Source organism: Elephantulus edwardii, unplaced genomic scaffold, assembly GCF_000299155.1.
Source record: "Elephantulus edwardii isolate Elephantulus edwardi_28Jun2011 unplaced genomic scaffold, EleEdw1.0 scaffold00044, whole genome shotgun sequence".
Taxonomy (NCBI): domain Eukaryota; kingdom Metazoa; phylum Chordata; class Mammalia; order Macroscelidea; family Macroscelididae; genus Elephantulus; species Elephantulus edwardii.
In genome coordinates this window covers 868,121-880,871 of record NW_006399794.1, presented here as the reverse complement: position 1 = coordinate 880,871, position 12,751 = coordinate 868,121, and the positions used below count along the sequence as shown (strand labels likewise).

The window sequence follows — 12,751 nt, the reverse complement described above, 5'->3', positions numbered from 1 at the left end:
GCCCTGTTGAGGCAGTTGTGTCAGTGGGGTTGTGTGTTCATGGGACATGTCTGGGTAGTAGTTCAGCTTTGGGTTTTGTCTTTCCCATGTTAGTGCTGATTTTCATATTCATCAACTTGAACACCAGCACCTGTGTATCCCTTGTGGCTCACTGTTTGTTCTTCATTGTTTCATTTGACCTTAACTTTGACCTCTGGGTATGTGCAGTCCAGTGTTATCCCAGCATTCAGATGAGGAAGCCAAGGTTCAGAAAAGTTCATCAAGTTCTCTCAGGTCACACAGCTAGAAAACGTTAGAGCTCAGATACTAGCCCGTGTTTTGGTCGTGTCCCCTCAGGTGCTTAGAATGAGTAGTCAGCAGTACCTCTGACCTCCCAGGTTCTTGGTGCTGGGCCGTCTCTGGGTTTTGTACCTCTCTCTGGGCTCCTCCTGTGTGTTTTTAGGTGTGGCCTTCTTGTAGGACACAGGAGGTCTCAGTGACATTTCCAGCTGAGGACTCAAGGGCAGTGACCCCCATGGCGGGTGCTTTGTCTCCTCTGCTGAGCTGTTTGTCCAGGCTCAGCACTTGCCTCTTGAAGAAGCAGCTTATCTGCTGGGGTACTTCCTGGTCCAAGTCTCTGAGCTGCTCTGGTCACTCTCGTTCCTGACTGCTGTGTAGTGAAGAGACAGTTGAAAGCGTCTCCAAATCCGGCTTTTATAGTCATTTCAGAGAGTGCCCCTGCCCTCCAACCCCTGCCGTTGTTCTGCCTGCTTCCCTTGGTGGACCAGCACCTGTGTCCCAGTGACTCGGTGACCCTCCTGCTTTGCAGGTTCTGCTTTCTTAAGCTGGCTCCTGGGGCGCAGCCCTGGACAGAAAGGTGCTCTCTCTCCCCTGTCTCTTACGCTGCTTGTTTGAGGAACCAGTGCAGGAGAAGGAAAACAGCACCGGGGCAGGGCAGCCAGAATAGCGCTGGAGCCTGAGAACAGTTGGTGCTGCAGAGGATAAAGTGCTCCCTTAAGACTCACTTCCTTCAGCCCAGCTGAAGACTCTGGTCACTGTTTGGTTTGACTTGGCTGCATAGCCCCTCCCTGTCCCTTCATGGCCCTGAGGTGTTATCAGATGGCCAGGCTGCCCTCGGGGTGTCTGCCTAGAGAGCCCTGGCAGGAACTTGACAGGAAGCAAACGCTGGTGATTTGTTCTTGTTCTGTTTCAACTTGTACATTAGCATCCTTTGACAGGAGTTATTTGTCTTGGTCCCTTTAAATTCCTAAATGGATTATAATTTTTCTCTTGGTATTATTTGACAGGAATCATTTTTCAAGGTTTTACTGCATTCTTCAAATAGTTGACATTTTTGAGGCAAGTTTAGGAAAAGGCTGCCATCTTCAGGTCAAGATAGTACAGTGCAGCTGTGGTACACATGTGGAGCAGTGGAGATACATGGACCCACAGGCTTGCAGGATGTAGCCTTCTTTTTTCTCAAATGAAGACTCTGGAATAGAACATGTTACCAAAAAATCAAGTCCATGGCCGTGAAGTTGATTGCACCTCATGGGAGCCTTCCAGTGGGCTTCCAAGACTGTGAATAATTCTGAATGGGAGGAGATGCCTTTCTTTCTGTCATGGAGCAGCTGCTAAGTTTGAAATGCAGGATTTCAGTTGTTAGCCCACGGCTCCTCCGCCCTCATGGCTCCCTAGAACAGATTAGCTAGCAGTCTTTTGAAACAGAGAAAAGAAAGCCCTAGAGACCATTTTTGGAAGTTTTGTTCTGGCTTTGTCTCATCTGAAAACACGGGCATTGTTCCCAGGCTGCCCAGCCCCCTTTTGGAAAGAAAGTCTTTGCTGGCTTCCAGAGGGTATTTAGAAAGAGGTGCTGGAGGGAAGTATAGGGCTAGGGCTGGGAGGGCCACATGGGCCCCAGGTCACACCTGGTCCACCCTGAGATCAGGTCACTAGTGGTACTGTCAGAGCAGGAGGGGACACACTGTTGTTGGTACTGTCTGTTCTCACTGGGTCCCATGATGGCTTCAAGTAGCAGAGCTGCCTCTATACTCTATTTTATTTCTCTCTCTCTCTCTTTCTGTGATAGATTAAGTGCTTTATTATTATTTTTTGAGTGAAAGTTTACAAATCTTACTGGGTTTTAATCTGACCCTTCATGAAATTGTAATTAAAGTGTTACAAACAGAATGTATATAAATGATCATGGCTTTTTGGGTGTAAACATCACAGAAGCAGATCACTAGTTCTTTCTACGTAAAAGTTGCTGGGTGGATTCAAACCACCAGCCTTTCATGTAGCAGCTGAATGCTTAACAATACTGTGTCGGTAGGGCTCTGTAGAATTGCCCTAATGTGCCTGAAACTTTACTCCTTTAATTTCAGCTTTAAAGTTTAACAAAACTCCCAAATGACTCTTAGAGATTGCCTTACTAAAATGTAGGTTTCGATTCAGTCTATCTCGGGTGGAAATGCAAATTACCAGCAGTGAATAGAATAGAACAAAATAAAGTGATTTGAAGCCCTGGCAGCAAAAAGAGCCAAGAATAGAGGAGGAAGGGGAACTCTGGTGGCCTAGTGGCACAAAGCTGCACTGCAATACTGAAGGCATGCGGTTCCAATTCACCAGATGGAGGAGGGGCAGCTTCCTCCTGTGCCAGTCGGATCTGATTTGATGGTACACAAGAAAATAAATAAATAAATAAATAAAAATCTTAAAAAAAGAAAAAGAGGAGGAGCAAAGTCCTTTGCCAAACTAGGTTATATAAATAGATACTTTTTAGTAAATTTTTAGGATTACATTTTCCTTCCTCACTTTTTGCAACTGCCATGAAGAATAAGGGAGCTCTGGTGGCTTAATGGTAAGGAATTATGCTGCCAGTGCAAAGGTACGTGTCTCGAATCCACCAGCTGCTTCACAGGAGAAAGATGGGCAGTTCTCTTTTAAGTGATTTACTGCCTCTGAAAACCTGCTGGAAGATCAATTATGAGTTGGTTCCGACTTGATGGTATAAAACAATGGCATGAAGAATAACTAGGGGATTATACCAGCAGGAAGAGAAAATGTGCCTTTTTCCAGGTCCAGTTTAACACCTGTGTGTTATCATCAGGCACTTGATCCAAGCATGCTTTGCTGCTGTGGCTCTGTCTGGAAAACTCTGCAGACAGACCAGTGTCTCAGTTCCTGCTCGGTTTTCCTGAGTATCTGGGCTAAGAAGAAAGGCCTGTTATCTGACCTAATTCCTTCAGAGTCCAGGGAACTTGTGTCAAGGTAGAATAACATCTGGAAACCGAACTCTTAATATTTTTCTTCTGTTTATATATTTTCAAGAATCTGTGTGATGTTTCAGGATAGTTTTTTATTTCGATCAAAAGTTTATATAACTTAATAAAATGACAAGTGTGTGTCTTGTACAAGCTCATACAATTTATAAGAACAGGCAGACCCCAGACCCATACCTCCTAGCGCTGCTCTCTGAAGTAGCTCACTACAGGCTTTTCCACCATTCTTAGCGTTTCTATCTCCATATTTCCAAATAACATGAATATACTGTACATCTTTATCAATCACTTTTATTAGACATTATCTTTTGATTGTTATGGGAGAGTAGGAGCTGGCTTTCTAAATTTAGCACACCATCCTTCAACACATTTACCTCTACTAATCCATCCAATGTAATTTCACAATTTTTTATTTCATTAATTCCGATGCTTATATAATCAAGCTGTGTAAATTTCTTATACATCATTTATGCATTGTACCATTTTAGCAGAAATACTCTAAGGGGAGGTTCAATGAACACATATATTTTCTCATAGTTTAGGAGGCTAGAAAGTGCCTTGAAGACAGGGATGCTGCATAGCTAGTGTGTGGATTCTCTGTGGCTAAGACAGTGCCTGGAACATCACCATAGGCTTGGAGGTTTGATCTACTAAATCCAAAATGGAAAGATTCAGAGCAAGTACCTCTCTGGTTGTAGGTGATTAGGACTCTTCTTTTGGGATATTGAGGAAATCTAGACTTGAACTTTTATATACTTGGCTCGTGGACATTTGCCCTGCTCATACATTGCCCTTAACACTTGTTTCCTCAATACTCTTGCTTTCTGCTCTGTAGATTTGAATCCCTGCTTCTTTTTGTGCCACTTTTAGTTTTAGGGGAACCTGCACTCTTAGAAAAACTGGACTTATTTGGCAAGGAAGAAAGGAGGTGAAGAGTCTATCCTAAACTTCTCTCCTTATAAGGAGAGCTAGCAGGATGGGAAGTAGAGCTTTACCAAATGGCGTGTTGAGTCTCAATTTCGTTAAAACTTGCATTCAAACATATCAGGTAGATTTCTTTTCAGCCTTCTGTGCGCGGGGGCAGAAGGATTCCTGACCCATTCAGGTTGAATTAAGGGAAGAGGGAGAGATTGTTTATAGCAGAGCTGTGGTCTCCAGGATACCTTCTTTAGTCCTTTGTATTCTTAGAAACAAAGTAACCTCTTGGCAGACATAAAGCCACTCAGATGCCAATGGTCAGGCTTTGGTTTCAAGTCACCAGCCTTGGAGAAGTGGTGCCCGGCTGCCTTTGGCAGAGATGATGAGCTGCACCTTCCCGTTCACTTTAGCTACTTAGTGCAGAGGTCACTTCCTCAAAATAGAAACCTCTGAGGCCTCTATCAGTGAAACACTGTTTGTCCTGAATTCTGATTTAGTTTCTTAGAATTTGGGGAACGCTACTTAGCTTTTCAATTTTTAAATCCATTTTCTTTCAGGAAATTAAAAAAAAATACAAACAAACAAAACACCCTCTTGGAGGGCCAAGGCATTTTCTTCTGGGAAACGGTGTGATGAATGTTTCATCAAACGCATGAGCTGTAGTGTTGACAGGTCCAAGTTTTTAGTCTCTGCTCCAGCACTATTCTGGGATGTGTGACCTAAATGCAAGGTGGTTTCACCTCTAAAGCTTCTGTTTTCTTATCCTTTAAATTATTTTAGTTCAGCCCACCCGCAGCACTGCTGTGAGGCCAGGGATACCTGAGAACGGCTGGTTGAGAAGGCAGGCGCTTAGCATGGATTGACATTGCTGTGGGGGAGAGCCCTTTTCCTCCCTCAGGGACTGGGGAAGAGGCCCACATGCTGAGGAGCTTCTTAGGAATGGGAATTAGTCAAGGACTTGAACTGTCACATGGCTTCACTACTTACTCCTAGCTCTTGGCTTGTTTGTGTTTATTTATTTTTTTTTTTTTCTTTGCTAGGCAGGAGGGATAATTATAGAAAGAAAGCTCTTTTATATCCGCCCCAGGAGCCGGTTAATCTCACCTAAAAGGAAACCTTCACAGTGCCTATTTTAGCAGCTGTGATTTGTTGAGCACTGGTGGACTAGAGGATAGGGAGTTTCACTATCAATGCAAAGGCAGGTGGTTTGAATCTGCTCACTACACTGAGGAAGAAAGATGAGCACTCTCCTCTCTCCTCCTGTGTGATTTACAGCCTCTGAACAGCCGCTGGAGGCTCAGCTATGAGTTGGTTCTGACTCTGTAGCATTGAGTTATATATATCTGGTCATGTACCATGTACTTTCTGCCCATTATTTCCTTTAATCTTCAAATCAGCTCTGTTTTGCAGATGTGTTATCTCTCCATTATACAGATGAGCAAACTGAGGTTAGAGGTTTGTGCCTGGCTCCTGAGTGTGTACTTTGCACTTGATTTGCTGCATCTCTGCCATGCCTTGAATGCAGTGTATTTTACTCTCCGATCCGACCTCATGACAAGTGGGGGCAGGGCTGTGATTCCTGAGTAGAGTGCAGGGACCGTTTGATGTCAAGAGGAAGAAGACTCCAAGTCTCACAGATTTTTAACTTCATCTGAGCTCTGCCTTACAGGTGGACGCAGAAGATGTGAGAGCGTAGCTTATATGGGAGACACAGATTCAAGCTACAGGGACTCCCTAGACTCTGCTTATGTTCCATCCTTTCTCATAAATTTCCTGCTTAGAGGAGGCCCATAAGAAATAACAAATGTTACCTCCCAGAGTGGGGCAGGCAGGACAGAGTGCAGCTGTAAGCAGAGGTTATTAATGAGAGTTGGAGGGATAGATGTACAGACAGCTGGTGGACTTGATAATGAAGGAGAAATACCTTCCCACCTCCATCTGTAACTGTGTAGCTGGAGAGGGAACAGAAGGTAGGCATGCCCTCCATATTCATCTTTTCATCTTAGACCAGTGTCAGTTTCCTCAACTTTGCTTGGGTTATTTTCTCTCATTTTACCCCTAAGGAGACTGGAAGCCCCTCTCAGTGGTAATGACAATGCCTGCGTTTCCAGAAACATTGTTTGCTTATAATTGAAAAAATGATGTGGCAGCATTTGAGAAAAATGGACAGAAAGATCTTATTCCCCATGACCCCACCCCTTTTCTCTTGAAATTCTTTTCAAGGCACACTCTGTGCTGACAGCTCTCTTCTAAGTTGCTCAGTATTCCCTGAACCAAACAGATCACTAGTATAGCAGCTGGGTTCACACGGCATCCTTGCCTGTGCCTCTTGGTCTATGTGTCTTGTCAGGGTTTTGACACTATGCTAGCACATTCACTGCTGTTGGACAGGAGACGTCTGCCTACCCTTACGGGCAGCCCTGTGGACCACTGGCACCAGGCAAGAAGTCAATCACGATCTCATGGATTTAAACTAAGATACACCAACAGGGTTTTGTGACTTGATGTATTTTGGAAATTTGGGAGATGCATAGCTTTAAAAAAAATCTTTCTTTACTTTAATGCTTTTAATCTGCTAATATTAACTTAAAAATCTTAAGGAAAGGAGATTGCATTTAAAATATAGCAGTGATAGCTCTGGTGGCAAGAAGCTTCATTGCAATCCCAAAGGCATGAGGTTCGAGGCCACTAGCCGTTCTGTGGGAAAAGGATGGGCAGTCTCGTCCTGTGCAGTTAACTGCCTCTGAAAACCCTCTGGAGGGTCAGTTATGGGTCAGCTCTAACTCTACAGTAAACAACCACAACAATGATAATTCTTATTGCATGGTTACTGTTTGTTAGGCTCTTTGGTAAATTCTTTATGTATAGTATCTCATTTCACATCAATGAGATAGATGTTACCATTGTTCCCATTTTAAAATGCATTAACCAAAATCAAACCCACTGCAGTGGAGCTAATTGCAGCCACCTTCCATTCAGTTTCTGAAGCTGTAACTTCCCTCCCCCCTCAGTATATGTACATTTTGTCTTATGCAATCTTTTCTGTACATTGTGTTTTATAGAATGATTTTTTATCTCCCTTGCTCCTCATGTCCCCATTGCACCTTACGTATTTCTTCACCTCCCCCTCCCCCTGCTAATCTCTTCTATCCTGGTGATTTCCTCTTTCCTTTCTCCCACATTTCCCTTGTAAACAGTTTTATATAGCTCTTTATCTATGTATATATCTATATCTTGTTTCCATTTGCTACTGTTTCGACAGCCTTATTTTTAAAATTTACTTATATTTTATATTGGTTTCCATGCAAAATTATTATAAATTGTGTTTCATTCATATACATTGTGAGTTACAAATTCTTTTATTCACATTATGTTTTATACAATCATTCCCATACATTGTGTTTTATAAAATCAATCACCATTGATCTCTGTGCTTACTAATACCCCATCTTTTCAGGTCCCCATAAGGTCTTTCCTAATTCCTTCACCACTCTCAGCCCCATCCCCACACCCACCCACCAAACTCTGTGATCACATGATTCCCCCCACTCTCCACCTTGAGCCCCTTCCTTCCCTTCCGTCTTGGGACATTTATATGTATTTTAGTAATTATCCTTCTGTTTTTACAATAAAGGTCTTACAGTATCTGTCCTTATTGAGACTGAGTTAGTACACTGAGCATAATAGTCTATAGCCAATCCCATGTTATATAGTATTTTCCAAAATAGTATCCCATCATGTGAATATACCACAATTTCTCAGTCCATTTGTTTATTGATGAATGAAGCCATAGCTTTAAATGAAAGTAGATGGTCTCATCTTTCTCTCACAGGCTGGCTGGTAGATTCAGACTGCTAGCCCAACACACAACCCATTAACCATTTTTTTAAAGAATTGTTGTTGTTATGTACCGTCAAGTTGGAACCCACTCATAGATGGCCCTCCATTGGGTTTTCAGAGGCTACAAGTTATATGGGAGAAGATTGTCTGTCTTTCTCCTGTGGAGCACCAGTGGATTTGAACCACCTTTGGAGTACCAGTGCAGCTTCTTACAACTCGGCCAACCAAGAGACATTAGTGATAGGTAATTTGCTGTGGATGCTAAGATTTGTACTTGAGCAGGCAGAGCTACACCCCATGCTCCTCCTGATAGACAATTTTGATTAAGTCTTCTAGGCTTATTGACCAGGAGTAGTATGTGGGAATAGTACCCTGAAGAAGGATGGCAGTTAGAGAAATGCTCACTTTAACTTAGAAATTGAGTAGAGAATGCTAGATGAAGGAGGGAGATGGGTTCCTCTTAAGAACACTGTTGGGGTTCCAGGGTCCTGAGACCATCCCTAGTCTTCTTTTTCCATCTCGTAGTTACTGTTCAGCAGAATCAGCAGCCGTGGTGGATCTGGAATGTCAGGGTCTAGACCACTCATTCTCAGACTTAGCCCCGTAATAGAATTCACCTAAGGAGCTTTAAAAGACACTGATGCCTGACCTCATTCTTGGAGACTCCAGTTGTATTCCAAGTGCTAGTGATTTTTAAATGTTCCTGTTGATTGTGGTGTGGGCTACATTGAGGAATCTTTGGTTAGGGCACCCTGTTGCACCATCCTCACCGTCTCTGATATGCTCGAGCCCATTGTTACAATCACTGTGTTAATCCATTTTACCAAGGGTCTTCCTCTCTTCCTCTGAGTCTCTCCTGTTTCCAGCATAATATCTTTTTTCCAAGGAATGACTCCTTCTGCTAACAAAGCCCAAAGTATATGAAACAGAGTTTCATCATCTTTGTCTCTAAGGAGCACCTTTGTTGCGCTTTCTCCAGACAGTCTGGTTGGTTATTCTAAGGAGTGTGTGCCTTTTGGTCTGGATGATTAAGTTCTGTACATGAGCCAAGTGCAGTACACCTGGCCGTGGACTTGAGCCACTTGTACCATCACCAAGGAATCTGGGCATCTGTCTACATAATGCTTCCCCACAGTGCCCTAAGGTATATCCTATCCCTGACTTTGTATGACTACCACATATTAACCAGCCATTATACAGAAGTTGTACATTTGTCACTATGGGAATTGGTGAGAGCAGCTTACCATTCTTCCTTTTGCTGGGAGAGAGAGATGCTGCTTAGAACTTGGCAGACATACTGTTGCCAGGAAAGCTGGGGTTAACATTGTATTTTGTGGGATGACTAGCTAAATCTATGTACATATTTCTCATTAAAACTAAGCCAAACCCACTGCCATTTTTTTGCTTCCAACACATAGCAACTCTATTGAGTTTCTGAGGCTGTAAATCCTTCCAAATAAAACTGCCCATTTTTATGCTTTGAAGCGGCTGGTGGATTTAAACTGCCAGCCTTTTCGTTAGCAGCACGATACATACTATGCACCAGGATTCCTCTGTTTTTTTGCTGGACTTAATATAAATATTAGATTCTGAAGGGTGTCACTGTCATTTGGACTCAGAATAAACTGGATTGACTTAGTTATTGCTTTGGTGATTGGGTGCTCAAAAGCTGTTCTTTATCACCATCTTGGTAAAAATATGGCAAACTTCCCTCTTTAAGTTTGGGGAAATATATACCCTTGTCAACAAAAGATAATCATTATTTTTAACCCTTACGTATAATTATAATTTTTCTTAACACCTTTATCTTTATAGAGGTACAGACCTTGAGCTCTTCAAGGCCTAGGTAAATTCTGGAGCATTAAACTACTCTTAATTCCAGTTAAGACTGTTGACTCCCCAGGTTTGTCACAGGGTTTGTCACAAGAGTGTTTCTATTGATTTCTTACAGTACAACAAACACCTCTTCGTGCACATTGGACATGCCAACCATTCTTACAGTGACCCATTGCTGGAATCAGTGGACATTCGTCAGATTTATGACAAATTTCCTGAGAAGAAAGGTGGATTAAAGGAACTGTTTGGAAAGGGTCCTCAAAATGCCTTCTTCCTCGTAAAATTCTGGGTGAGTAAGACATTGGTGTGGAAGCTGTAGTTTTGTCCTGAATGGTTGTGTTCTGTGTATGAGCACAGCAGACTTGTGCCAGATTCACCATCGTGCACATCTGCAGGATCACTGAAGACTCACAGATCCGCACCTGTACAGCGGCCCCAGAGGGCTTCCCCACCGAGTGCAGAGGGCACCTCTCATCCTGCCAAAGATCAGGAAACAAGGCAGTCTCTTTAGACTTCAGTGCCACTCATGCTGTGACAGACTTCATACATGGCTGAAATCACCATCCATAACACTGAGCCCTGGCCCCTTTTTCTCTCTTTCATCTCACTCCATTAAGTAGTGTAAACTATGAATTCCACTGGAAAAAAAAATTCAGAGGCAGTAAAGGACCTGGGTTAAAGATAAAGCTGTATGTCAAGTTTTATAGGTGTTGGACAGGATCAGATGGCTTTATCGACTGTATACTTCACTGTTGTTTGTAAAGCTGCAAGGAGAGAGGTCCCTAGTTGCTGGAACATGACTGTTCAAAGAATTTTGCTATCCCCTCTTTGTTTAAGATCATGCAGGTTATTGCTTGTCAAGGACACTGGAAAGACACCGTGTGTACGTATGTATGTGATTGTGCTGTGTGTAAGGGCATTGGGAAAATAATGACATACCAGTTCTGAGAGTTTACAGGTTCTCAGTATTTGCACGACTCAAGAGAGAATTGTTTATTTGTGCTCCTTAGCATGGGATGAAGAGCCCCAGATGACCTGCTTCCACTGTGCCTCATCTGTCCATCCCATGCCCATCTTTGTGTGTATTTCAGTGTGCTTTTTTCCCTTTGAGGCCAATGTGATTTTCTGTTACAGCACCTTTCTCACCTGACCAGTCCACTGATTTTTCTTTTACTCCCAACACATCTTGTAGTGAATCTGTTCCTAAAGCTCTATTTTAATTCTTTGGATGTGGGTCTGTGTTCCTCTGGGAACCTTATTTTAACAGCTACTACCTGGATGCCTACTATGTGCTAGGAGTTAGGCTAAATGCTTTACATGCACCTACTCAGGTTACACAGATGTTAAAGGTTATCCATCTCATGTCCTATGAAGAACACAGAGGTTTGAAGAGTATAACCTTTCACTTAATATTCAGAAGGAGAAAGAATGCAGGTTCCGTGTAGATGGGGAGGCTTGAAATAAAATCTTTCAGACTTTAGTATCTCTGCTCTGTTTTCTGGCAGAGTAATACCTTGTGGCCTCTGACCTCTGAGTCTGTCATCTGCAGACTCTCCCTATCACAGATACCACATGAGTGCACGACACAAAAAGCTGAACAAATGGATGCATTAAAGCAAAGTGTGTACTTTAAATTCCTTAGGGGAATATTATTAAATTTAGTTGGTTTTTTAAAAAAATTCTTACATGGGAACTAGATTTTCTTTTCTGTACTTCCGTATTGAAATTTGGAACGTAAAAACAGCCTTCCAATTATGTACTAGATCAGTAATACTTCTCTAGGATCAGTAATGAAATGTGGACAGCCTGAAAAGTCAATGACAGTCGCCTTCCCTTTCTCAATTGAGAGCTGCCACCTAGCGATTTGAACTATATTGAAAGATCAATGTCATTCCATTGTTATATGATAACATAGTTCTCAAAGTGTGGTTCAGGAACCCCTTAGGGCGTCCTTAAGATCTTAGCATCCTTGCAGTTGGTTTGCAGTATCAGAACAGGTTTCATTATACTGCTGAGACATTATGTGCGTCATGCACTCTGCTGATATTTACACTGTTAATACAATAGCTATAAATATGTAAACCTGTTGATGCCTTGGTGTGACTCAAGACTGCAGGCTGCATTGTCCATATGCACTTACAGTGACAGAAAGAAAGAACACAGACTAGGAAGGGTTTCTGTGTTTTATTACGTCTTGAACTTCAAGCATATATTGAAAATTAGTTCAGTGAGCCTATTATTTCAAAGACATGAACTGATAATATTTGTTGGCTGTGATAAATTCAAGCTTTCAAGTGAAGATTATGATTTTTGAAAACTTGGTGAATTGCCAGCTTTCCAAAACTCATACTTTCCTGATGGGAACCATAGTGATATTGTTGTTGTTGTTTTGTACTGTCAAGTTGGAACCAACCCATAGCTAACCCTCAGAGGTATTTAATTCCATGAGAGGAGGTTGCCCATCTTTCTCCCGCAGAGCAGCTGGTGGACTTGAACCTTCAAGATTGCAGTGCAGTTTCTTGCCACTAGGCCACCAGAGATCTCTGTAGTGATAATAACATATAAAATTTTTAATATTGTAGATGAAAGATTACTGTTTATTGATAGGATTTTCACCTCCATTCATTTGTGCTAATGTTTAAGAAACCTGTGGAATTTTGGTGGAGTATATATATAACTTTTTCCCTCCAAAACCAAACTAAATTTAATATGAAAATTTTCCCCAAGGAATTTACCAATTATTTGAGAAGCTTATTAAAGTATTCTTTTCTTTCTTCATCACCAGTCTGTGGGAGACATTTCATTTTCTTGGTATTCCTCAACCAAACCAATGTAACAAGTTGAATATAGACTTAGAACTGAGCTATTTTCCATTAAGCCAGACATTCATTGTGGTG

General features: G+C 42.2%; 1 protein-coding gene across 1 annotated transcript in view; it reads left to right on the top strand.

Annotated features, from left to right (window-relative positions):
• Positions 1–12,751, top strand: part of TEAD1 (TEA domain family member 1 (SV40 transcriptional enhancer factor)) — a 220,048-nt gene that overhangs the window by 169,358 nt on the left and 37,939 nt on the right. Inside the window, exon 10 of the mRNA XM_006885406.1 lies at positions 9,970–10,143. Within this exon, the coding sequence (XP_006885468.1) occupies positions 9,970–10,143 (174 nt within the window). The remainder of the gene's footprint in view (positions 1–9,969; positions 10,144–12,751) is intronic.